The sequence below is a fragment of the Vicugna pacos genome, chromosome 16, assembly GCF_048564905.1.
Source record: "Vicugna pacos chromosome 16, VicPac4, whole genome shotgun sequence".
In the NCBI taxonomy this organism is placed as follows: domain Eukaryota; kingdom Metazoa; phylum Chordata; class Mammalia; order Artiodactyla; family Camelidae; genus Vicugna; species Vicugna pacos.
Genome location: NC_133002.1, coordinates 45,364,997 through 45,392,107, shown reverse-complemented (window position 1 = coordinate 45,392,107; position 27,111 = coordinate 45,364,997). Strand labels below are relative to the sequence as shown.

The 27,111-nt window shown below is 46.0% G+C and overlaps 1 protein-coding gene across 3 annotated transcripts in view; it reads right to left on the bottom strand.

Moving 5' to 3' along the window:
- The window catches only part of PLEKHM1 (pleckstrin homology and RUN domain containing M1), a 46,199-nt gene extending 19,587 nt beyond the window's left edge, over window positions 1-26,612 (bottom strand). For 2 of the 3 annotated variants that reach the window (XR_012059728.1, XM_031685418.2), the window contains exons 1-5: window positions 26,506-26,612; window positions 20,599-20,686; window positions 18,290-18,537; window positions 15,943-16,569; window positions 8,674-9,079 (exon numbers count right to left, since the gene is read on the bottom strand). Coding sequence is in view for 2 of the 3 variants with exons in the window: in XM_031685418.2 (XP_031541278.2) it covers window positions 8,674-9,079; window positions 15,943-16,569; window positions 18,290-18,537; window positions 20,599-20,646 (1,329 nt within the window). In the remaining variant the exon portion in view is untranslated. Of the gene's footprint in view, window positions 1-8,673; window positions 9,080-15,942; window positions 16,570-18,289; window positions 18,538-20,598; window positions 20,687-23,876; window positions 24,010-26,505 lie in introns of those variants that run through there. The other variant, XM_072939143.1, reaches the window with a different exon arrangement.
- Between the last annotated feature and the right edge of the window lie 499 nt (window positions 26,613-27,111).

The following is a 27,111-nucleotide window of genomic DNA, read 5'->3' as shown; positions in this document are numbered from 1 at the left end:
TGTGGTTTCACTTTCTGTGGTTTCAGTTACCCACAGTCAACTGCAATCCAAAAAATTACGTGGAAAATTCCAGAAATAAACAATTCATAAGTTTTCACATTGTGTCCATTCTGAGCAGCATGATGAACTCTTGCACTGTCCTCTCCTCCATCCCGCCTGGGACGTGAATCATCCCTTTGTCTAGTGTATCCTGGTTCCTGGTCACTTAGCAGCCCTCTCGGTTATCAGATCTCCTGTGGTATTGCAGTGCTTATGTTCAGTAATCCTCACTTTACTTAATAATGGCCCCAAAAGCACAAGATGAGAGATGCTTGCAATTCAGATCTGCCACAGAGAAGCCATAAAGTACTTCCCTTTAAATGGAAAGGTGAAAGTTCTCAAATTAATAAGGAAAGAAAGAAACTGTATGCTGAAGTTGCTAAAGATCGACAGTAAGAACAAATCTTCTATCCTTGAGATTGGGGGGGGGTCAGATAATTAGGTTTACTTATTTACTTATTTATTTATTTAAATTACTTTTTAGAGGAGGTACCGGGGATTGAACCCAGGACCTCGTGCACGCTAAGCATATGCTCTACCACTTGAGCTATGCCCTCCCCCTATCCTTGAGATTGTGATGAAGGAAAAGAAATTTGTGCTAGTTTTGCTGTCACATCTCAAACTGCAAAAGTTACGGCTACAGTGCATGATAAGTGCCTAGTTAAGATGGGAAAGGCATTAAATTGTAGAATATACAAATATGTACAAATTTGAGAGAGAGACCACATTCACAGAACTTTTATTACATTATATTGTTATAACAGTTCTATTTTCTTAGTGACTGTCGTTAATCTCTTACTGTGCCTAGTTTATAAATCACGCTTTATCATAGGTATGTATGCACAGGGAAGGACATAGTATGTACAGGGTTTTAGGCATCCACTGGGGGTCTTGGAACGTATCCCTGCGGATAAGGGGTAACTACTGTAATACATTTCTGTTATTTTAAGGCATCCAGTTTATGGCACTTGGTTACAGAAGCCTGAGGAAATGTGTGTGTGTGTGTGTGTGTGTGTAAACAGAGCCTGTTCTGACTGGAGTAGGATGGTTCTCTAGGACATTAGTCTGCCATCCTCTCGGTCTCCCGGCTTTCCGAATAAAGTCGCTATTCCTCGCCCCAACGCCTCGTCTCCCGATTTATTGGCCTGTCGTGCGGCGAGCAGAATGAGTTTGGACTTGGTAACAATTTCCCTAGTTATATGGGCTGTCTTTTCACTTTCTTGATGGTGCCCTTTGAGGCACAAATTTTTAAAATTCTGATGAAGTCCAATTTACCTTTTTTCTTCTATGTGCTTTTAGTGTTGCATCTAAGAAATCACTGCCTAAGCCAACGTTACAAAGATATACTCTTCAGTTTTCTGCTAAGAGATTTATAGTTTTAGCTCCTACATTCAGGTCTATGATCAATTTTGAGTTAATTTTTGTGTATGTGTGAGGAAGGCATCTCCCTTTATTCTTCTGCATGTGGATATCCAGTGCCACTTGTTGAAGGGGGATAGAGGTTTTCAATACTGCTTGTAGGGTTTGAGATGAGCGAGACACGGGCAAGCAGGACCTGGAGACCTCACTGGCTGCCCCTGCTCCCCACTTCTGAGCAGGCCCTGCCCCTCCCCTTCTGTTGCTCTCTCTCTGAGTCGGAAGCTGCTCACTGGCCAGGGGAAGTGGGGTGGGTCTGGGGTTGTCAGGAGGCTTGTGGGAATGGATTTTGGCTCCTTTTTTTTTTTTTTTCCCGCTATTTCAAGTGTTCCCTACACCTTTCTGTGCCTAAGTGTGGACAAGCAGAGGCAAGGAAGCTGGCTAGGTGAACTAAGTGGCTGTCCACATAGAGGAAATGAGTCACACAAGGGGTGGGACCAGCCCAGCTGTTTTGCTAAGTGCCACCAACCTCACCCTGAAGTTGGTATTTCCAACCCCTAAATTAAGATTGCCCTCCCTGCTCCCATAGACAGGGAAGGGGAGTAGGTCTGGGGCTGCCCAGAAAGATTGGTTTGGACAGTTTAATCCATTCAGATGCTGTAAAACTCCTTAAGCCAAGTGTGGCGAGTTCCAAGTCAGGAGCTTGGCGCGGGGGTGGTGTGAGGGGGGCTCAGAGCTAGGCCTTCAGAGCTTCCTCCAAAAAACTTCCTTCTGCCAGTGACAGGACAGTGTGTCAATCAGGGTGGCTGCTAGCGACAATTTACAACTCAGGATTCTGAACAAAGTCTGTCTAGGTCATCAAGACCCAGGGGGAATCTCCCCATGGAAAATGGGCAGGAGGGGCATCACATGGCTGTCTGGGCAGCTCACAGAGCCTGGCACACACACCTGGGAAATCCTGTGACTTTCTATCCCCTGATCATGGCCCTAATGGGAGAGATTACTCTCTCTTAAGACTCAGATCAGGGGTCATCCATCACCTCCTCCTGGAAGCTGTCCTTACTCATCCGCAGCCTACACTCCCTTCTACCCACCCTCAGCTGGGTTTGGGACCTCTGCGGGCTCCCATGGCATTTTGTGCGTATCCCCATCTGAGCACCTACAAAGCTGACTGGAATGGTCATGTTTCTTTGTGCCTAGCGTGGAGCTATAAAAGATGAGGGAATAAATCTCGACTATCCGAATGTCTTTAACATAAAATAATAAGGATGGGGTGAGGGAACAAGGAAGAAGACAAATGTGAACTTTGAGAAGGTGTAAGTCACTGGTGAGGGCTTCTCTCTCCATGGCAGGGACACTGCTAGGAAATGTTCACATCCGGTCCAGTGAGCATAGGCTGGCCACCAGGAAATGGTACTCTAGGGAAGATCTGTTGTTCCCTTAAGCAACAGAGAAAAACAGCAGGAACACTGGGCCTTTGGAGCTTCTACACGTGGGCCTGGACTAAGCTCTGTGCCTGTGCCCCTCTCCGGGGCCCCCAGTCATAAAACGGAGTGGGGTGGTGAGCTTATCACTGCTTCCCTTTTCTCTCTCACCTTCCTACCTCCTGCTCACTCAGGGCCCCACATCTGGCCAGGTCTCTGCTCCTTTCACAGTGGGGAAAAATCACCATTGACCGAGGCTCTGAGCAGCAGCTGCCACCAGGGACCCAAGACAGAAGAATGCCACTTTGAGTTACTAAAGGTATCAGGACACGGAATACAACAGCTAAATCCCAGAGAGGAGTCTGGTAGTGGAGTGAGATAGCAGGTCTCTGGACCACTTTTAAAAAATCACTTTTGTTCAGTCTGTCCTCATTAGGACAGGCAAAGGGACGGCCTGTACCCCTACCGAGGGGAAAGGACCACATGCCATAGATAAGTGGTCCATGGAGGGCAGTGATCAAGGCCAAGTCTTAGTAATTCAGACTGCCCTCTGGGACCTAAACTGAGAAAGCAACTCAGAACTCCTGAGATCCACATAAGCAAAGTCACCCTAGTTCCCCAATTCCTTGCACTGGTCCTTCCCAGCAGTTATCACTGGTGTAATTATGATGGAGATAGTCATTTGTCTAACCCAGTGTCTGTCCCCAAAGAGGAGGACCTTTGTCTCTCCTGTTCCATTGCTGTACCAAGTACAGCTGGGCTTTGAATTAACCTAATTTAAAACAAAAATTTTAAAAGAAAGACGGACTGGCTCTTGGTATTAGAAAACTTGACAGTGACCCCCTACCTTTCCCTGCAAAGTCTCAAATAAATAGCAGTGACTAAGTGATGAAAGCATAGAAAGACGATGTCCACAGGGGCAGCATGCATGGCAGAGCCTCGCCCCGCCCAAGGCAGGCAGCCCTCCAGGCCTGTGTGAGCAGGCAGGCCACCCAGGGTGCCCAGCGATTATCTACTGGTGGGGAAATGGATGGATGCAAAGCTCCCCTGTGGAGACAGACTCTGGAAGGGGCAAGCACCCGAGGCTCTCATGCTGGACTCGATACCAGAGGCTTTGATTCCATTTTTCCCAAGCAACTTTCCAGCAACCAGATTCCCCTGAGGCCATCTGGGAGGTGGAGGGTGACCTGGTCAGACCAACCAGCTCACCCCGGGCACCTGATGGAGCTCTTCTCAGTGTAAACTTACAAGCTAGCATCTCAAGAGTCTCTGGAGAACCTGAGAACTATTAATTGATACATACTCTCTCCCAGATACAGTGCTCAGAGCTGACAAGACAGAAGTGAACAGATATGGTCTTTCATATCATGGAGCTAATATTCTAGTCAAAAAGGCAGAAAATAAACGAGTAGACAAACAAAAAGATAACAGAATCTCACCTAGTAATGAGTGTCATAAACAAAGTGAAGCAGATAAGTGGGAAACAGTGACTGGGGATAATGCTATTGAGACAGGGTGGTCAGGGAAGGCGGGGACAATGAGGAAAAGCAGAGTCAGGGAAAGGTCCAGGCAGAGGGAACAGCAAAGGTAAAACCTGGGGCTGGAAGGAGCTGCAAAGGAGGCTGGCAGGGGGGGTGTCAAAACTTAATGAGCTTTGACAGGGGATGTAAGCTGTTCTGTCCATCAGCTCTGGGACCCTGGCAAGATAGGATGTCTGAGCCTGTAAAGCAGACCCTGGACAGAAGTGAATGCACCACGGTCTAGGCCACTTGGGGGAACCCTGCTGGGGCCCACAGCCACCGTCCCAAGGGGACCCCCCTCCTCAAGCTCAAGTCTGGGCTGTAGAGCCTTTCTTCTTCAGCCCTCAGCATGTGTTGCTGGTTTCTTAGTCAACCTTCAGGGTCTTGTGGCATTCTGGGCCCTGAAGTCATCTTCAGGACAGCAAAAACTCAGAATCTGACCCACAAGTATACAGCTCCAAGATTTATACCGTCATACTCAATAAATGGCACTGGGTCAATAAGACATCCACATGGAAAACAGCTACCTCACACCATATTCAAAAATGAATCCCAGGTGGATAATAAACCTCAGTGTAAAATGTAAAATATTAAAACTTCTAGAAGAAAATACAGGGATTTTCATAGCCTTCATAGCCTTGGGGTAGACCCAAGATTTTTAAAATAGACACAAAACACGTTAATCAAAAACAAAACGACTGATAAATTGAAGATCATTAAAATTAAGAACTTCTGTTCAATAAAAGATACCATTAAGACAGCTAAAACGCAAGCCATAGACTGTAAGAAGATATTTGCTATACGTATTTTTTCTCCAATAAAACACACATCCATAGCATATAAAGAGCCCCTACAAATCAATAAGGAAAATATATACAACTTAATTTAAGAATGAGACAATGACTTTAAAGGACACTTCCAAAGAGGATCAGATGGCCCAAAAGTAAATGAGAAGGTACCAATATCATTAGTCATCAGGGAAATGCAAATTAAAACCACAGAGAGATACCACTACTCACCTATTAGAGTGGCTAAAATGCAAAATATTGACAATACCATTGACTGTGATAAAGAGTGATGGAAATGCTCATATAGTGCTAATCTGACTGTACATTCGCACAAGCACTTTAGCAAACTATCTGGCAGTCTCTTCTAGAGCTAAACATGTGCCTGCCCGGTGACCCAGCAACTCCATTCTTAGATGCAAACCCAGAAGTGAGTGTGGAGATTCACCAGAAGACAAGTAACAAGAATGTTCACAGCTGCTTTCCTCCTAACAGCCAAAACCTGAAAACAACCCAAATATCTGTTAACAGGAGAATAAATAACTACATTGTGATATATTCCTACAATGGAAAAGAAGGAACTAGAGCCTCAGGCTATAGGGACCGATGAATCTCACATACACAGTGTTCAGTGAAAGAAGTAAAAGAGCACATAGTGTATGAGGCCATCTCTATGAAGTTCAACAACAGGAAAAACTTTAAGGACTAGAAGTCAGATGATGGTTTCCTCTGGAGGGGAGCAAGCAGTGGGAGAAGCCACGAGGAAGCCTCCGGAAATGTTCCATGTCCTGATCTGGATGGTGGTAGAGTGCACACATCATACATAATTATTCACTGAGGTGTACACTGAAGACCTAGGTACTTTAAATATATTGTTCCTCAAACAGTTTTAAAAGGGGAGAGTTTGGACAATTCAATGGGGGAAATAATGGTCTTTCCAACAAATGGTGCTGGTACAACTGTACTTCCACATGCAGAAGAATGAAGTTGGACCCCCTTCTTAAGGCATATACAAAAATTAACTCAAAATGGATCATAGATCTAAATGTAAGAGCTGAAACTATAAAATTTTTAGAACACATTGGAGTAAACCTTCATGACCTTGGATTAGGAATGAGTACTTAGATAGGACACCAAAAGCATCAGTGACAAAAGAAAAAACAGACAAATTAGACTACATTAAAATTAAAAACTTTTATGTTGTAGATGATACCATTAAGAAAGTGAAAAGACAACCCACAGAATGGGAGAAAAAAACCCTGCAAACCACTTGTCTAATAAGGGCTAGAATCCAGAATATATAAAAAACTATGATAACTCAATTTATTAAATAACCCAATTTAAGAATGGGCAAATGTTTTGAATAGACATTTCTACAAAGAAGAGACACAAACAGCGATAAGTACATGAAAAGATGCTCAACATCATTAGTCATCAGGGAAATGCTGATCAAAACCATCATGAGACACCATTTGTCACCCACTAGGATGACTACAATAAAAAACAAAAACAAAGACAGTAAGAACTGTTGGTGAGGATGTAGAGGAATACACTGATGCTTGAAATATAAAACGGGTCAGCTGCTTTTGGGAAACAGTTTGGTAGTTCCTCAAAATGTTAAATATAGAGTTAGCATATGATCCAAAAATCCTACTAATAGGTATGCACCCAAAAAAGTTAAGAATATATGTCTAAGCAAAAAATTGTACATTAATATTCATAGTAGCATTATTTATGACAGCCAAAAGGAAGAAAAAAAGCCAATGTTCATCAATGCATGAACAGATAAATAAATGTATACTCCGTACAATGGGATTGGTGATGGACTATTACTCAGCAACAAAAAGGAATGAACCTTAAAGACATTTCGCTAATTGAAAGAAGCTAATCACAAACATCACATATTATATGACTCCATTTATGTGAAATGTCCAGAGAGGCAAATTCAGAGACAAGGTAGATTAGTGGCTGCCAGGGGTTGAGGGGGGTGAGGTAGGAGGAGGGGAACAGGATGGGCAGTGATTGCTCATAGAAGTAATTTTGTGGGAGATGAAAATGTTTTAAGATTAGATTGTGGTGATGGCTGCACAATTCTGAGAATATACTAAAAAAAAACCCTGAATTATACACTTTAATTAGGTGAATTGTATGGTATGTGAATTATATCATAATAAAGCTGCTAAAAAGGGGGTGGGTGGACCTCTTCTAGTCTATTTCATGGCCTTGGTCCAACCCCTGAGTTATAGGATCTGGAAGCTACAGGCCAAAGGAGAAACATGTACAGACAGAGCTGAAAGAGAGACTAAATCCCCAACATGAGCCCCAGACAGCAGCTGGGATGAGCTCTGGGTTTCATGTGTCCATGTGCATGTGCACACCAATTCCTACTTCTGCTTCCCATGACTCAAGCACAAATGTGAAATGGCAAAAGAGCTTGGGTTCACAGCTTTGACTGCTGCTTCACTGGGCCCACAGTTTCAGCCTTTCTCCAGCTGCCAGGCTCTCTCCAGGACATTCCCAGGGCTGGTCTGGATTGGTTTATTCTACAACAGCACTGTCCCACAGAAATACAATGCGAGCCACATGTGTCATTTAAAATGTTCCACTAACCACATTAAAAAAGTTTTAGAGGGGGAGGGTACAGCTTAAGTGGTAGAACGCATGTTTAGCACCTAGCAGGTGGTCCTGGGTTCAATCCTCAGTACCTCCTCTAAAAATAGATAAATAACCCCCCCCAAAACCAAACCAAACCAAACCAAAAAACAACAAATGCATGAATATATGTATCTATATGCATGACTGGGACATTGTGCTGTACATCAGAAACTGACACATTGTAACTGACTATACTTCAATTTTTAAAAAGTTTTGAAAAACTGTTGAAATTAATTTTAATGTTATTTGAAATACGTATCTAAATTGTTCCCATTTCAACATGTGATCAAAAAACATATGAACGAGACATTCTATGTTCTTTTGTTCCTACCAAGTCTTCGAAATCCAGTGGTTATTTTACACAGCTTATTTCGGTTTGGACGAGCCACATTTTAAGTGTTCAGTAGCCACATATGGCCAGCGGCTGCCAAAGTGGACCATGCGGTTCTAAATCTGCTTCATGTTGCAAAATGAGTATTTTCAAAGCCTAGTATTTTATAAACATGTGAATTTAATAACAAGTACTGAGGAGGAAACCAAATCTCCGTGAGGTGAAGTGAATTGCTCGAGGCCGTAAGCTGGAGAGGGGCAGTGGTTAAGAGCAGAGAGCCTGCTGTCAGCTGAGAATTATCCTCTCCACAGGGTCCACACGCAGATGACAGGAGAAACCCACAGGGAGTGATGGGCACAGAGCCTGGCTCACATCCACCACTCACCAAGAAACCTTCCCTCCATCACCATGAAGCTATTAATACCAAATCATGCAGGGACAGGGGACTCAGGTGGAGAAGGTGGAGACCACTTGGGGTCACTAGCTGGGGAAACCCTGTACCAGTTCTGAGACATTCACCAACCCCCTGCAGCCTCGCCGCCCCCATGGCTTGTACCACTCACCGGACTGGTGGGTGAGGGAACCACAAGGCTCAGCCTAGGTCCGTCATCCTCTGGAGGCTTCTGCTGGCTACTCCCTTGGCCGACGGCTCTGGTCGTCTCTCTCACAGGACTAGGAGGCTGCTGGTCTGAAGTGCTCCCCGAAGGGCCAGCTTGGGTAGTGCCCAGATGCAGCCGGCCCAGGGGGCCAGGTGCCTGGGAAAGCGGCTCCTGCTTGGGGCCACCATCTTGAGTCCCAGGGGATGCCTGGGCGGGGAGGGGCTCTGCAGGTACATCAAAGTGCAGGGGTGTGCTGGTGTCAAGGCCGTGGAGGGAGAGTGAGGCTGGCAGCGTGGGGATCTCCGTTTCTCCGCTCAGTCCGTTGGTTGGTACAGAGTTTACCTGGGCTTTGCTGAATTCCGACAACACCCTGGAAGTTTTTAAACAGAGAAACCTGTATGACAGGCTTGTCAGGTGGAATGCCCGAAGCTACTGGGGCGGTGGGAAGAGTGGAAAACTGCTGTTTTGTGATTGAAAAAACAAAACAAACACCCTCTTAATGCTACCCTCCTAGCTCACAACCACACAGCCCTCCTCACCTGACACTCCCCACCGAAGCTTCTTTGCAGCTGGGACTTAGGTAGATTGAGTGGGCAGGTGAGCAGTGGGGTCCAGGATCTCAGGTGAAAAAGCTCACAAAGCAGAGAAAAGGACTTGATGTGAATGGGAACTGACTGCCTTTACCTTCTGAACAGGCTAACTGTGGGCCTGGAGAGTTCGCTCAGCCAAATAAACAGTGGTGTGGGCTGTCATTGCCCCAGGCTGTGCTCGGCAGAGCTTTGGTGGACAGTGTGTCTCAGCGCTGGGCTCCCCGACAGCACAAACAGTTGAGGCACCAAGACCCCGCTCCCTGGGACGTGGACTTGGGTGAAGTGAGGACTCACTTTGTTCCTGGAACAGTAACTGGGCAGCAGGGATGGGGTGACGGGCTGGGTGTGGAGCCAGAGAGCCCTCACATTCCCAGAAGCCGCTGCTGGAGGACAGTGTCTACAAGCCGTGTGGTGTTGGTACCAGCAAACACAGGGTGTGCTCCCGATGGGACTGGTACCTCCTGCCCCTCAGTGGTGTTCTGGGGCACAGGGAGTCAGTGTTACTGCCTTATGTACACACACGCACACACACACACTTCTGAGGCTTCTGGAACGTGCACTGGCTAGTGGCTGCTCCTCCCTCCCTCTCCTGAAGCTTCCAAGAATCCAAGTTCTACTTCTGAGATAAACCTATTAGCTGTCTCTTCCTCTGCTTATGAATCTAGTGGAGGACATCATGGACAAATGCAAGTTCAGGTGGCAAGAAAGCTGTCTGGAGTCCAAGAGATCCCACACATCTGCCCGAATGGCTTAGACTGAGTCCAGAAGACACATCAAACTCCCCTTAACAAGGGCTTATGTAAAAGAGGATTTTAGAACTTAGGTTTTCATCTGGTTGTCTTTTAGGCGAGCTCTGCTTTTATTTACACCATCATAACCCCAAATGATGTTTCAAGACATTTTCCTTAAGTACAAGTGACCAACCCATGAATTTCTGGGCAACTGATTTTCAACATGGGCACCAAGACATTTCAGCGGGGAAAGAATAGTCTTTTCAACAGATGGTGCTGGGAGAAGTGGAAAGTTCCATGCAAAAGAATAAAGTTGGACCCCTATCTCATACCATATAAAAAAGTTAACTCAAAATGGATCAAAGACCTAACAGTAAGAGCTAAAACAATAAAACTCCTAGAAGGAAATAGGTATAAAGCTTCATATCTTTGGATGGGGCAATGGTTTCTTACATATGACATCTAATGCATAAGCAACTAATAAAAAATAGATAAACTGGACTTCATTAAAATTAAAAACTTTTCTGCTTAAAATGGATACTATCAAAAAGTGAAAAGACAATCCATAGAATAGGAAAAATTAATGCATATCTTCTATGCAAAGATGATCCTATATCTGGTAAGGGTCTAGTACCCAGAATATATAGAGCTTTTACAATTCAATAATAAACAAATAACCCAATTTAAAAATAGGCAAAGGATGTGAATAGACATTACTCTAAAGAAGATATACAAATAGCCAGTAAGTGCATGAAAAAGTGCTCAAAATCATTAGACAGTAGTGAAATACAAATCAAAACCACCATGAGATACTACTTTACACCCACTAGGATGGCTATAATGAAAAAGACAGAGAATAACAAGTGTTGGCAAAGATGTGGAGAAATTGAAACTCTTCTATACTGTTGGTGGAAATGTACAATGGTGTAGCCTCTGTGGAAAACAGTTTGGTAGTTCCTCAGAAACTTAAATATAGAGTTATATGACTGAGCAGTTCTACTCTTAGGTACACATCTAAGAAAAATTAAAAACATATGTCCACACAAAAACTTGTACATGAATGTTCACAGCAACATTATTCATAATAGCCAAAAAGTGGGAAAAAAACAAATGTCCATTAATTGATGAAAAAGTATATTATGGTATAGCCATACAATGGAATATTATTCAGCCATGATACATGCTCTAACATGGATGAACCTTGAAAACATTACACTTAGTGAAAGAAGCCCCTCACAAAAGGCCACATATTATATGATTTGACTGACGTTAAATGTCCAGAATAGGTAAATTCATAGCTAATGGGTAAGGGATTTCTTTACAGGGTGATGAGAATGTTCTTGAACTAGACAGCAGTAGATGTTGAATTCACGACCCTGTGAATATACTAAAAGCCACTGCATTGTATACTTTAAAACAATGAATTTTATAGTATGTGAATCATATCTCAATAAATAAACAAGTGACCTTTCAGTGAAAGGTGTAAATGTGTTTGTGGAATAGTCTTGGGAGGGGTAGGTGAGTGCTCGTTCTTGCTCTAAAACACACCCACAAAAATTCCAATCCATGACAAATTCTGGAGTAGCTTCCACAGGCAGAGGAGGAAGGGACATTTGCTAACCGATTATATGTGTCCAAACCATTGTGACAGAATGGGGCCCCCTTCTGAAATGAACTAGGGAGGCAGATTTTTGCTAACATCCTTTGTGAGGTCCCAGCTCCTCTGGGGCTCCTGGGAGGTGATGCGGTGAGTGATAAAGAGCAGGGCTCCAGAGTCCACCTGGTCGTGGTCAGCACATTGCTGGGGGCCCCACAATGTAAACACTGAAGGTCATGGACTTAACTCCCTTGTCTGAAAAGCAGGCGAGGTAACAGCACCCAGCTTTTATGACTGTGACAAAGATTAAATGAGATAATATAGGTAAAGTGCTTAGAAGAGTGTCTAGCAAAAAGTTAAGTACTCAACAACCGTCAACCTCATTTTGTTATTGCAATTGTTTTCATTATCACTGGTAAGACTGCTTAGTCTCCACGTACACAAACATAAAAACAGAAGGAAAAGAGAAGATTTATCAAAATACTCACTAGCATTACCAAAATGATTATCAATTATCAATGAATCCAAATCTATAAGAAAGATTTTAACGATAGGAGCAGACTAGATGTTAGAATAAGTGAGTGACTTCATGCCTAAAGAAATGCCACCAAACAGCAAGAATCTTGGGTGATAAATCAGAGCTTCCAACAAATCAAAACCAAGGTCAAGGTGCAATCAAGTTCACTGAGTTTCCCCAGAATCAGTACTGGTCTTCAGGACCCAATGAGAGTAAGAGAGACATGTACATCAAGTGGGAAACAAAAATGCTAGAGACAAAATTTTGAAGGAAAGGCAAAAGAAAGAAAATTTTCAAAAACTGAGAGGAAATGAAACACAGAAATGAAACAGTGAAACTGCTACACTCCTTCCACTTCCGTCTGGTTCAGGGTCATGTTTTTCAAACTTTCTATTCAAAAAATTTTAAGCTTTGTGATTTCATTTAGAAAACAATCTGAAAAAAGTATACATATTGTACATACTTATGTATGTAAGTGTAAGTACGTGTGTGTGTATGACGGAAATAAAGAGCATGGCCTGGAGAAGCTGGATGGCCACCTTATAAAGCACCCTTGACAAGCGATTCTCAGCCTGCGGTTTTCTTAAACATTCGGACAATCGTGTTGGTGACACATGGTACCATCTGGCAGTCAAAGGCCACTGATAAAAGCACAGAGATGGGCTGCATATGCTAAGACTCATGTCCCCCAGGGAAAGGTCTCATGATGATGACATCTGACAAATATTACTAACTAGGGTTTTGCAGCAGTGTATATGGGGACAAACAGTAGGAGAATGGATGTCACAGGTATCCAGGAATAAAATGACAACATCTGGTGAGCATGCACCCTGTGTCAGGCATCGCTCTAAGCACTTTACGTATCTAAACTCATTTCACATCCCCAGCATTCCTCTGAAGCATTCTTATCTGCCTTTTACGGAGGACATCAAGGTCAGAAAGGCTGAATAACTTGCCCAAAGTGGCAAAGCTGGTTCGTGGAGGACTCAGGCAGTCTGGCTCCTGAGCCCACACTCTTTGTCACTAGACTGCACCTACACTTCTCAGTGACAACTATAATTCAGACCCAATGAACACAAAAGAAGATATTCAGGGCAGTCAATTCTCTCTTCACAAGGCAAACTGTAATTTGGTTTCTGCAAAACACTAAATTATTAAATTTCATTTGGAATGTTACTTTGCTTCATGCTTAATTTGCAGATGTTTTGATCTTATAGTTGTAAGAGTTGTAAGCACAAGGTGTTGATGCCTAATTCTAAGTTACAGACATTTAAGTAACATTACAACTTAAGCAAACTCTTAACTGTTGGTGAGTATCTTTACCCTTAAAACATACGCTCCAAGAAATGCTGGTCTCTGTGGATGCTCACAGACTAACTTCCAGTCCAGCTCCAAGAATGCTGGTGCTGGAGGCGTACTTGTGCGTGTGTGTGTGTAGTGTTGGCCAGTTCCTCACATCACTGTCCAGAGCTGGTCTGTATATCCTGACCCTCTCCCCTTGAGTTCCCCCATAATGCCCAGGACAACACTTCCCACACAGAGTGGATGGTCACTGATTCAACGACTTTAAGCTGGAATTTTCCAATCACAAGACCCATGAAAGATAAAGGCAAGGCACATGACACAGAGAAGGCCAGCTGGTCTGCGGGAGGAGGTAGACAACTCAGGGCTAAGACAGGTGACTGGGCCTCAGTCACGCCACGGGTCCAGCCGCCTCTAGGGTGGGGGCTGCTCCTCCCCAGCACGCTATATCTATTTAAAAATTCTGTCTAATGTGCTCAGTGTTTCTGGGCCCGACCTGATATTTTTATGTGTGCAACTCACTAACAGGCATCTGATTCAATTCCCAAACAGCCCAATGAGGGAATTCCCATTTTAAATACAAAGAAACAGAACTTCAAAAAGAGTTAGCATTTGCGGGACATTACTGGGCTTGTAAGTGGTGGGACAGGACCTGAAACTAGATCTGCTCCAAGCCTAGTCCATGATTACCCAATCCTGGTGTTACTCCCACACCAGATGGGAACCCTGCAAAGACCTGAACCAAGGTCGGGGTGAGGAGAGGAACAGCAGGAGTGGAAAGAAGGCCCTAAACACAGGCTGATGGAACACGGGTCCTATGGAAGGAAATGCTTAATAAACGGTTGCCATTTTTTAACCTACTAGATGGAGCAAATATCCATAAGTTTGATAATCCCTTTGTAATAGAGGAGAACAAATCTGACTCTATATTAGATCTGTTCCTTTAGTTTTAACCACCGCACCCTTTTTTCTAGGTTTATTCCTGCTAGCTCTGCACCTTTTGTAAGTGAATGTTGCCTGTAGCCTGCCTGGTAAAAGGGAGAGCCTTTTCTCAAGCGTCTGACCTTTAAGGATACTAACACTTCTGCACTTACATAAAGATAACAAGCTGCAGAATGGAAAATAACCTTTGTTTTGTTGGAGGTTTTGCAGGAGCACCATGACCTGGCCCACGTGGGCAGCTGCAGGAGCAAAGAATTTCTACAGCAAGAAGTTTGCAACAACCAACCACACCCCCTCCCCTGTTCTTTTCTTGTGTAAAAGGAGCCTGTATTCTGACTAGAGCAGGATGGTTCTCCAAGACATTAGTTGGCCATCCTCTCGATCTGCTGGCTTTCCGAATAAAGTCGCTATTCCTTGCCCCAACACCTTGTCTCCCGATTTATTGGCCTGTCGTGAGGCCAGCAGAACGAGTTTGGACTTGGTAACACCTTCTGTTGACAAGGCTGAGAAGACAGAGGTGCATTCCTGATCAAGTGTAAATAGGCAATATCTGTGAAAATTACAAATTAATTTATCCCCTGGCTCAGCAGTTTTGCTTCTGAATAGAGATAACTTGCATAGAACTAAAAGACCACATAAACGTATTAGTTATAAAAACACTGAACTCTAATGTCCATGAAATTCAGGGCTGATTCAATAAACTAAAGTACATTCATACAATGGAAAAAATCTGGAAAAAAATAGAAGAAAGACAGAAGAAAAGATCTCCCAAACAAGGTGTAGAATAGTGTACTTATAATTTATAGTAGCTTCTGTGGAAAGAAGTGGGAGAATAAGAAATAAGGAAGAAAAAATCTAAATCTGCATATTATTATTTATTACAGATGAATTTAGAAATACTAGAAAAATACGCAGAATTTAATAATTACGGTTTCAGGGGTGGGAAAACACTTTTCACTGTATACATTTTAGATCTTTTTTAACCATAAAAAGATTATCTATTCAAAAATTAATGTTAAAAAGCCTGAATGAAATAGGCTCTGCCCAGGCTCCCTCCTCTAGCCAAGTTCTCACTCTATGTATTCCTTCGTCCACACACTTGCTTGTCCCCATTTGTCTGCCACCCGCTCCAGGAATCACTTAGGTTTTGTGTCCTCCAGAAGGTCTTCTGTGAGGTCCCAGAAGATCACCCTTACGCATTATGCTTTGTTGCACTTTTTGGAAGTTGTATTTATAGCTCTGAACTATTATTAGCTTCCTTCTTTCTAGATGAAGAGGACAATGTTACTTTACACTGAATCCTAAGACCTTGTCAGAGGTCACCCAGGACAGTGCTGGGGCTCCATCTACACCCATCCTTCTCACTGGCCCCAGTCTGCCTCCGGGGACAGCTTCCAGCATCTCCAGTCCCTGAGGGAGAGTCCATGGCCCCTTTGTCTGCCCTTCTGCCCTCACAGAGGACAGTGCTCGGTGACAGGCAGTCACATGCTACAGGAAGGGAGGGAGGGAGGGCAAGAGGAAGAGAAGAAGGAAGAAGGAAGGGGGGGTACTTACTCTTGCAGAGATGGGTCTGAATCATCGGCATTTGCCATCCCCAGGTCTGAGTCGTAGGACATGGGCTCCTCGGAACGGTCTGGGCTCCTGGAGCCGTTCTCTTGGAGGAGGCAGCTATCAGAGTTGAGGCTGCAAGAGAGCTGGGACGAACTGGCCGTGTCCAGGCTGAGGGAGGAGGCAGTGAGCTTCCTGTTCCGCCGGATCTTATGGCCCGAGTGCTGGACTTCGATGTCCTCTGAGCCTGAGGAGTGGGAAATTGAATCCAAGGATTCCTTCCGCTGTAGTTGTGAACTAGAGGTAGTGAGGGGATCGAGCTCAGAGAGTGGGCAGAGCCCAGAGAGGGCCAGTGGGGTAAGCGTCCACTCATTCAAGATGGCAGACTTGTAGGAGAGTTCGAAGGACAGGGATGTCAGGCCCTGCAGTAAGCTGAGGAGGAACTCGCCCTCCTCGGCGTCCCGGAGCAGGGCTGTGGGCTGATAGTATTCGCACAGCTGGGCCTGCTCCTGGAGGAGCAGTTTCAGGTAGCACTCCATCAGGCCATCGTTGAGGGCCAGCCGCAGCCAGGCCCGGCAGCGGCCCACATCCGTGCTGACAAAGATCAGGTGCTCCAATTCTGAGATGATGTCTCTGGGAAGGGGGAGAACAAACTTGTTTCAAGAAACAACTTCCAGTCACTGAGATGTTGTTTTACCCACTGGTTAGAAAGAGCCAGTAACAAGACTGCAGATATACAGAGCATGAAAAATTCTTGGAGAATAGCGTTCTACGGGGAATTTAGAAATATTACAACACCCAACATTCGTAGGGTGGTGTCATGAAGGATAACTGCCATTTTTATTACAACTACCCCATGGGCCCCTGACATCATCTGCTCACCCAGGACATGTCTGCTAAGCCCTACGTGCAAGGTCCTTGGAACTGTGAAGACAGGGTAAAGACATGGTCCCTACCCTTAGCCCAGGTAACCACCTCCCAAAGGCACACTCAGGTGAGCCCTGTTGTTCGGAGAGCTAGGGTGGGGTCTGGGCAATCATTTCTGGGTTGGAGCAAGAAAAACGCCATAGAAATGGTAGGATACAAGCCAAGCCTTGAGGGATGTCAAGAGGCAAAGATGGAAGGAGAGTCTTCGAGGCACGGGGGACTGACAGCAACAAAGGCATAAAGGGTAAGAAAGCAACAGACTGTAGCAAGGGTGGTGCGCACTTCAGTTACAGCATGGGGAGGAGGCGTGGGTGACTCGGTGGCAAAGCCAGTTAATGCAGGGTCTTGAGTATCAAATGGGTAAGGCAAAGTGGGGCAATACAAGTCCCGCTGTGCATCAGAATCACCTGGGGAACCAGGTCAGGATATAAGTTCAGGGGCTTGAACCAAGTGAATCAGACTCCAGGCTGGTATTTGGGAACCTGTGGGCTGTAGATCTTTGCACAGGAAAGTGATGTGCCCACAGCTGTGAAGACTTCAGGGTGGGGTGCCCTGGATAAGATCTGACCCCATGTGTGCCACGCTCAGCTCCTGAGTGCCTCGGTCTGATTGAAATGCTCCTCCTCTGACTACCACACGTCTCCTCCATGGGAGCTCGGGCCATACTCTGCAGAACTCAGTGACTGAGCTCCCGTGAGCTTAAGCTCAGTAAATGTTGGCTGTCTGACCAAAGGAAAGACAGAATGAGATAAGGGGGACAATTAGAAAGGCACTATCACCCAGGAGTGAGGTAAGAACCTGAGATAGGGCAGTGGCAGTAAGCACAGAAAGGAAGAGTAGAGACTGACAAGGCACCTTCGGGCAGAAGGTGGCATTTAATAGCCTTGAGAGGCACAGTGCCAGCCATTTGCTCCAAAGCCCAGGTGGTTAAGGGCAGGGCCAGCAAGACAAGTATCAGGGCACACATTCAGATGCTCTACCTGGATGCCACTCTTCTTAAAAACGAACAAACAAAAAAACCCAGACCTTGGTATAAGTATGACACTTAGCACACAGATGTTGCAAATATTCTAAGGCTGGGTCAGCAAACTTTTGGGAACAATCAGACAGGAAAGATTTTAGGCTTTGCAGGTCACAAAACCTCCACTGCAACTAGCAAACTTGCCAGAGTGTGGTTAAAAAAAAAAAGGCAGCTTCTGCTCCTGCCCAAGAGACCAGCCCAGGGACTTGAAGCTGCCCCAGGCCATCCCCTGAGAGGCTCACAGAGGCCTGGTTTAATAATTACCCCTACCTCACCCATCTCCACTCTAAGGACACAGAGTCTCAGTGGCTTTTCCACACAGCTGGAGAGGAAGAGCCCTGTGTCGCACACTCTGAAGCTCCTCCCCGACTCCCCTGGTCCCACAACACCACCCCGGGCTCTCACTTGTGGGTGACAGCTTTCAGGAGGGGCCAGAAGACAGGTTGGGGCAGAGGCTTCTGGTGGGCATTTTTCTTCCTTTTCCCTCCGGCCTCCGCCCGGATGTGCTTGGCGTGCAGGCCGTGGATGAAGACGGCCTCCAGGGCGCTGCACATGGCGTTGGCGTCCCCGTCTTCGCTCGTGACCACTGTGTCCGAGGACACGTACTGCTTCTGCAATGCCTTCACGGAGCCCACTAGCTTCTTCTTGATGACCTAGGCAGTGCCCAACATAATACAGGACTTTAGAAGATCCCATGGCACCCCCTGCAGTGTAACTCTGTTGCCAGAAACGAGGGTCCGTGTACCTGCACAAACCTCTATCTCTGTAGCAAAACTGGCACAGACTAACTAATGTATGTAATGCAATGTAACTTTATTACAGTAATACAAAATTAATAAATTAATGTAACTAATAACGTAGAGAATAAAGAGAAAGCATAGAGAGGAAAAGGAAACACACTACTACCACCCAGAGATACTGTTGTCAGTTTTTTTCCCCAAAGACATTTGTGGGGTTTTTGTTTTTTAAATGTCAGTGAGCTGACAGCCATATAAGTCTTGAGTGTAAACCCTGGCTCCATCACAGTTACAGCTATGGGAGCGCGGGTAATCCAACCTAGGACAGGGGTGAGGCCTCCCACCTTATTCACGTGACCAACATTCCACAGAGAATAAGTTAAGAGGCAAAAGGCACTGCTTTAGAACAACATCAACAACAACAAAACCACTAAGAAACAGGAGCACGTTCTACGTGAGGAAAGAGCCTAGACGTGGCGACTGAAGCCGAGGTTTAGTCTCAGCTGTCAGTCACCAGCTGGGTCACCTCAGACATTTCACTTAACCTCTCTGAACCTCAATTTCTTCATCTGTTAAATGGAAAGAATACTTCATGATTTACAGCACTGGGGGGATTACTCTTTGAGGGCAGGGCTAGTTTTTTCAATTTATCCTCGTGCCCTCAACACTAGGCCTGGTTCCTGACACGTGTACTCCATAAATGTTTGCTAAGTGAATAAACTATTAAAAAACATAAAGTCCTTTGGAAATACAGAGTAAAGATAGTTCTATTATAATATAAGCAAGTATGTCAGAATCACCTAAGTGGAAAAGCTTAGAGGGAGCTGAGAAAAACTGGCTTAAATTATTAGGTATAAGATTATGGACAAATATTTCAGTGTTTCATTTTTATTTTAGCCAACACAATTAATGTTAATGTTCTTTGAAAAGTTAAATGTTCTTTTTTTTAGAACAGCTTTAATAAGACATAATTTACACAGCATAAAATTCACTCATTTACAATTTACAGCTCAGTGGTTTTCAGCATATTCACAGAACTGTGCAACCATTGCCTCTATCTAATTTTAGAACATTTTCACTGCCCTGCAGAGAAACACGGTACCCATAGCAGTCATTCACTATTCCCCTCTCCCCAAACCCCTGGCAACCATGAATCTTCCTGTCTCTGTGGATTTGCCTGTTCTGGACATTTCATACAACATGCAGCCGTCTGTGTCTAACTTCTTTCCCTCAGCATGTTTTCAAGGTTTGTCTATGTTATAGCATATATCAGTATTTTATTCCTTTTTATTGCCAAATATGGCATAGGTATACATTTTATTTATCCATTCACCAATTAATAGATATTTGGGTTGTTTGCACTTTTTGGCTACAACACTGTTATGAACATTCATGAACAAGTTTTTGTGTAGACATATGTTTTCAATTCTTTTGCATATATACCTAGGAGTGGAATTGCTGGGTCATACGCAACCCTATGCTTAACTTTTTGAGGAACTATCAAAATGTCTTCCACAATGGCTGCACCATTCTACATTCCCACCAGCAATGTATGAGGGTTCCAATTTCTCCACATCGTCACCAATACATATTATTGTCTGCCACTTTGATTACAGCCATTCTAGTGGTTACGAAGAAGTATCTCATTGTGGTTTTGATTTGTCTTTGTCTAATGTCTAATGATGTTGAGCATCTTTTCATGTACTTATTGGTCATTTGTATATCTTCTTTGGAGGAATTCTTGGTCTTCGGGTAACCTATATTAAATCTCCATTTTTTTTTTTTATAAATCCTCATTTTATCACCAATAAGATGATCTAGAAAGGGCAGGATCTCTTCAGAGCCTGCTTCTGCTATAACTTTTTCTCAAGTCTTCTCTTTCTGGACAGTGCCAACTCATTTCAAAGTGAGAAAAACCAAAGGAATGGCTGTCCTGAGCATCCCTTCCCCCACCCTTAATCCTCCTTTGTTACCTACCGGGATGGCAGCCCGGGGGTCCAGTCCATTCTCCACCACTGAGAGCATCTCCACTCAAGCAGCAGCTCCCAGAAGAATCACATGACACCTGAAGAGATACACGGGACCACATGAATGATCACTGCCTCAGCCAATCTCCTCCCCACCCCCAGCCTTCATCTTACTCAAACTGCAACTGGAAGGACTTTGAACCCAAAAGTGAAAACCAAGAGTAGATTTTAAGGAAGGAGACAAGGAAGGAAAAAACGTCTGAGGCTTCGGATCTCATGAGCTGAGGGTCCCTATGTGACATGGGTGGGTCTGCCCCAAGGGTGGGTAGAAAAGGCTCTTTACTCCACACCAATGGCTGACATGAAAAGCAGGGAATGAAAAGCTGGTGCAGGGCTCACCATTCACATTCAGGGCCTGGGCCCTGCCACTGTCCCCTGACTCCTGTCCTAGCCCAGGGCCGGCCAACTCAGTGGGGAAAAGCACAACTGAAACAGCTTCAAAAGGAAGGGCTCTCTTGCTACACATCTGCTTCTCCTTTGGGCTGAGGGTCTAGTTTAAGCTGCACAGGAATATGTCTAAAGGAGAACAACACGGGTTCTAATCTCAATTTGACACTAACCAGCTAAGCATGCTGGGGCACGCACCGGGCCTCTCAAATGGAGGTTATGAATGTGGAAAACACCGAGCACAGGGCCTGATATTTACCAAGGATATCTATAACCCTAGTGGATGTGGCCACCCAAATCTACAAGCAAAGAATGCTATTGCCTAAATGAGTGTGCACAAGTAGCTGAAGTCAGTACACAGGTAAATCTCTCAGGCCCTCTCGTGGGGGTGGCTGAGGGTAAGAAGGATGGGGTGGGGCCTTTGGCCTGAGCCTGAGGGGACTGCTGCCTGGCCTGGCCCCACCCACATCTAAACACATCTCTAGTAAGTCACATAGCTAAGCATGAATGGACACCAAAAGAGGAAAAAAGAAAGAAAAAGGTTATTGTTGTCTTTGCTCTCAAAAACTCATGGCCCAAAGAAGTTAACAAAATCAAGTCATGCTCAATGGATTTTGTACCGTTTATGTATATTGCCTCATTCATTCCTTCTAACCACCCTAGGAGCATTTTAATTACCTCAGATGACAGATGAGAAATAGAAGCTGACCCGGGTCAAGGAAATTCCCAAGATTCCAGGGCTACTAAGTGGCCGACACCACTACCTCTGGTCAGGACAACGCCAACCCCAGCTCAAGGGAAACCCCCAGACTTCTGAAGAGGTGTGATCACTGCTCTTCTGGAAGAGGCAGGTGTGAGCCAGGGCTAAGGGGTGGGGGGGGCAAAAGGGCAGGGGGGCCTAGGAGGAGGGTTCTTCAGCTGGGGGTCCAGGTGAGGGGGTGCAGTGGAACACTGAGGTCAGTCTGGTGGGAAAGGTTTACAGGAGGATAGCGAGCATGACGCTTGGAAATGGGAGAAGCAGCGTTGCCCTAGACAGTGGAAGATGCTCTGATTCAATCCTTGGCTTCTGGAGCTGGTGAAGGGTAAACAGGACCCAGAGCCAACCTCAACAAGTAAGGACATGCAGAAGGAGAGAAGTGTTAGGAAGGCGGCCCCTGCAGAGCCAGCTCTGCTCAGGGTGTGACAGACCATAGAACACTGGCCCCCGTCTGACTGCCTCACTCTCACCATGCTCCCCCTCCCACACACCAGGGATTCTCAGGGGCCCTTCGCCACACTCTGGCCACCCAGGGAACAGGAAAAGGGGTATGTGCTGCAGACAGTCCCTCCTGAAAAAAATGCCTGAGCCTGGAGACTAGGTTCCTTCCAGGTTACCTAGTGTAGCCCAGGAGGTCAAGTCCAGACTCTCTGGCTCCAAGACTCTGGGCTCCAGGCCCTTTCAGCAATTCCAGCAGCCAAAGGCTTTCCCTCAGGCCTGACCTTCTAGACAGAGCCTCAAGCTCCAAAACTGCCCTTCCCTCAGCCAGCCACAGGCCAGGCCTGGAATGCCTTCACCAAAACAATCTGAATGATAGCCTGGGCCCATTAAGGCCTCATTAACTAATTAACTGAAAATAACATTCATTGGAGGGAAGGAAGCTTATTCGTAAGCGGGTGCCCCAGCCCAGGAATGGTCTGCTAAAACCCCGAAGAAAGCTGACGCTGAGAGACCAGAGCAGGGCGAGACAAGAGATGAGTAACTGTCGCCTAAAACCAAGTGTCGGAAAAGCCACCAAATGACTGACGAGAGTGCAGAGGAGTCCAGAAGGAGAACAGCCACTTGACAATTCATACAATAGGACTGAGGCTTTGGGATTCAGGCCACAACTCAGGGCACACTTTGCAGGCAGCCTCAGCTCCCTACCTGTGCATGTCTGCTCCATCGTGCCTCGGGCAGGCAGGAAACCAGCTCAGAGGCAGGAATTTGACAGCCTAGGACTCGAGAACTTGGTGGTGGGACCAGAATGGGACTTTGGGTCTCCTGAGTGCTGCATCAGCACCCCATCATTCTCCTGGGAGGCCCAGACCCCCAATCTACCATCCCATGGGACTGGTTTCACTTCCGGTCCTCAGAACACTCTTCACTGACACCAAGAACCAAACCAAGAAGAGGTGTGGCTTCAAGGTGATTTAGGCTAAAAAGAGTAAGAAGAGAACTGGAGTAATATTACCAAAGGGTTCTTCAAACATCACTGGTGAAATTTAGCAGAAAAGGTGACTTCTGTCTTCCCTTTAGGCAACTCCTAACCATGTGAAGTCTACCTCACTCCCTAAGTATCGATTCATCCTGACACAGCTCTTCACCCTTCTCTAATCTCATTTACTTCTTAAAACAGTCTTGTGACAGAAGGATGATTATCCTTCTTTTACACAGGAGAAAACTGAGGCTCAGCAGAAAAGAGCCCCATGTAAGGGACAGAATTCTCTGGTTTCCACATTCCTGTGCCTTTCATCAGATCAAACCATCTCAGGTCTTTGGTTCTAAGAGTTTCAGGCAAAATTATTTACTTATAGACTAAGTAATAATTAACTTAGCACTCAGAAGCTCCATTTTATCAAATAAGGCTAAAATCCACAAGAAACCATCTTGCCCATCAGGTCTATAGTCCCAACCAGCTGAGGCCAGGTCCCTTCCATGGTACCCAAGTTCCACAGCTGTCCTTTCTTAAATGTTCCAACACACAGGGAGGAATTGTTCTGCTTGTTTTTCTTCATTATACCTTCCTGGCCTTCCATATACGTCCAATTTCACTGCCTCCAGAGACCCAGAAAGAAAGAAAAGATGGCTTGGGTGAGACTTACATTAAAAGACGAAACGGATGACCTGGCTTCACTGCTTCTGAAATACTCCATCCATCAATAAACAGCAACCTCTTCTCCTTAGAGAGTTAGCCATTCCCAATAGCTTTCTCTCTATAGCCTGAATCCAATTCTGTACCTGGCTGTTCAGAACAAACAGCCCGACGTTTAAGCCATCTAGCTGCTGTTATCAATCAATGAGTCATGTTTGGAAAAGAATGACAAAGTTATCTTCTGATTCAGAAAGGCAGCTGATCTCTCAGACATGTGAGTGCTGAGTGAGTAGACAGCACCTCCTTCCACCTGAAGAAAGTTGGATTTCTGGACAAGTGTCCTGTGAGTTTAGGCGAATGAGGCCTTTGAAGCAACTGGACACCAGCTGGAGGGTGAGAAATGTCTAGCCTGTGATTCCCAAACCAAGGGCTAGTGACTGAGGCCGGAAATGTGAAGGCAGTGAACACTAGGTATCTTTCTTTCTTCCCTCCTTCCTTCCATCCGGTAACACCCATCTCCCCCACATTCTTGTCCTACGTCCCTCAGGATTCTAGCAAGGACCGAACTCTGAACTTTGCCTGACTCATTCACCACTTCTAATGCCTGGAAAAACGCAGGCACACAGTGGTGCTCAAAAAATACTTGCTGAATGAACAGATGAATGAAATAAAAATAAGGCTCAGGGCAGGTAATCTTCATTTCAAAGACCATGAAAAGTTGAGGTTTACAACTCTTAAGTGGTGGGAAACAACTGGCGCACCGCCAATTCTAAACCACACTGCCAGGAGGCTGAACACCATTCAGATATACTGCACCTTAATGTGGAGGGGGGTGGGTACTGAAGGAGGAAGGGCATTCAGCTTTCAAAGGAACAGACTATATAAATGGCAAGCAAAGACAACAGGTCCTGTTTGAGACCCTTTAAAACTGCTGCCAAATGGCCAACCCTTTGAAGGTAGGTCATCAGAATTTAGAAAGAATTTGTACCCCAAAAGCCTAGATTATAAATGCTGAGCATGGGGTTTGGGTGCCTCAGGACTGTCCGTCTGCCTCAGCCACTATGAGATAACTCAGCTCCCCATGGCTAACCAAATGGCCAAAACTCAGTGATCCAGCACCTGCAAAAAGAGGAAGTGATCTGACAGCCTCTGTGCCTGCTTATCCGCCTTGGCCTCCTCAGGACCCTCTTACGCGTACTCTTCACAACATGTACCATCATCTCTGGCTTCCATCACATTCCTTATGTTCTGTGTTGGAGTCTGCTATCAGCTCTAGCTGAGAGGAGCACTGGGTGAGGGTCCTTTACAAGTGCCAGGGCAACACACATGGACGTGGTTCTGTGATCACAGCGAATCCCATACAGCGGTACTCAGGTTTCTCCCCAGCCAGAAAACCAGCCAAAAGGAAGTGACGGCTTCCATTGCCCCAGGCTGAGTGAGCTAACTGAGTGGCCAACCCGCACGTTCCAGGTATCTGGGTGATACCTACCATTCCAGCAACCAGCACAGGTAATTTAAGATGAATGCCAGACACCTAATTCCCAGGGGCAGGTACGTGGGACCAGGTACCCAGGAAAAGCCCCTGACCCAAAGCAGGAATCACTCCTTCTCCACACTTATTTACCACCTGAGGCCCTGCATGCACCTACCAAGCTGCTCAGTCTCTAAATGCTGGGTTCTGAGCAAGCTCCTAAATTTGACGGTTGAGGGGCAGCTTGTGCAGTTGGCAGGGGATTCTGCACTAAATTCTCGGACTGAATGGGGATGGGGTCAAGGGAAGAATGGGCGCAGAGTTGAGGTGTAGAGCTCAGGTGGGGACAGCAGAGGTGAAAGGACAAGAGACATCACTTTTAATAAGATTAGGTGGGGGTGATAGGAACTGGGGCACCAAGAGTCGGGGGGCAGCTGAGCAAACACTTAGGCATGGAGCTGTCCTCAGGATGCTTGAAGATGGAAAGGAAGTATATGGTGGGCTAGGAAGTTAGGGGTTGAGTCTGGCTCTTGGGCTCACAAGAAGATACATTTAAGACTCAGGAAAGGGCTGAAATCAGAGTTATCAAAAAGAAAAGGATGAGCTCAACAGGGCATCTCCTTTGGTGGCAGGTCTTAAATGAGGGTGGGACAGAGGTGGGGTGTCCAGGATGGACAGACCTTGGGGAGCAGAGCAGGGGTGTGTGGGAAATTCAGGTAAGAAAACTGATCCTAAAAAGGGCAAACCAGAATGGTGGGCTCAAGGAGGCTTGTATGCAGCATTAGAATTGCCAAAGGGATTGAATGGTGAAGATGAGATGTATTAAAGGGAGGCTGAGGGATGTGGCCAAGGTCGGGGTTGGAACTCAACTAGAGTGAGGTCAAGGGTGAGGCTGCATTTACGCTAGACTGGTGGTCAGGGGGTGGGGGTAGGGCTGAGGCCAGGTCACAGGTGGGAAATGGAGGGGACAAGCAAAGCAGGCTGAAGGCTAGGGTCAGAGTGTGGCGCGGGGCTTGGGCTGGGAAGGGTGAGGGCTCTGAAGCAGGGCAGTCTCAAGGCACGTCTCTGTGGGATCACAGAGAGGGCTCCTGTGCCCCCGCCCATTCGCCTCTCGGCCCTCCCGCCCCTCCGCTGCCCGCAGTGGCCCCGGCCCCGACCCCTAACTCACCAGAGTGGGCGGGGAGGGGGTCGAGGACACTCCCAGCCGCTGCAGCCCCTAAGCCTCGGACCCGACGCTGAGGCCTCCGGGCCACTGACAACAGGAAGCGGCGGCCGCGGCGCCTGACGCCATCACGTCAGCTCGGTGTCCGGCCCCGCCCCCGCCCGAGGAGCCAGTCGCGTGGCCGCGAGGAGCCGCGGGGCGGGGCCGGAGCTCTGGGATGTCCAACGGTTCCCAGCTCCGAGAGTATAACTCCTGGGGGGACTGGGACTCAGAGAGACACCGGAGCCTGGCGCGGAGAGGCGAGGCCGCGGCCACGGCTGAAACGCGTCTTTAACGCCCGCTTCCCGCAGGGAGTGTGTCACACGAAATTCTGGCTTCCGAGTTCCTGCCCTGGCCTAGCCTCAGCGCTGTTGTTGCTGTGGGTGATAAAAACAAACAAAAAACCCACAAGCAATTGTGAACTGGTTGTCGTATCAGTGGTTTTTTTTTTTTGGATTGGAAACTTACACTCTAGTTTTTTTTTAAGGCAAAGGTAGATAAATTTATACCTGCATAGCAATGAATGTTTTAATATTTTATAAATGACAGTGAGTTTTTTAAAATTTAACTTAG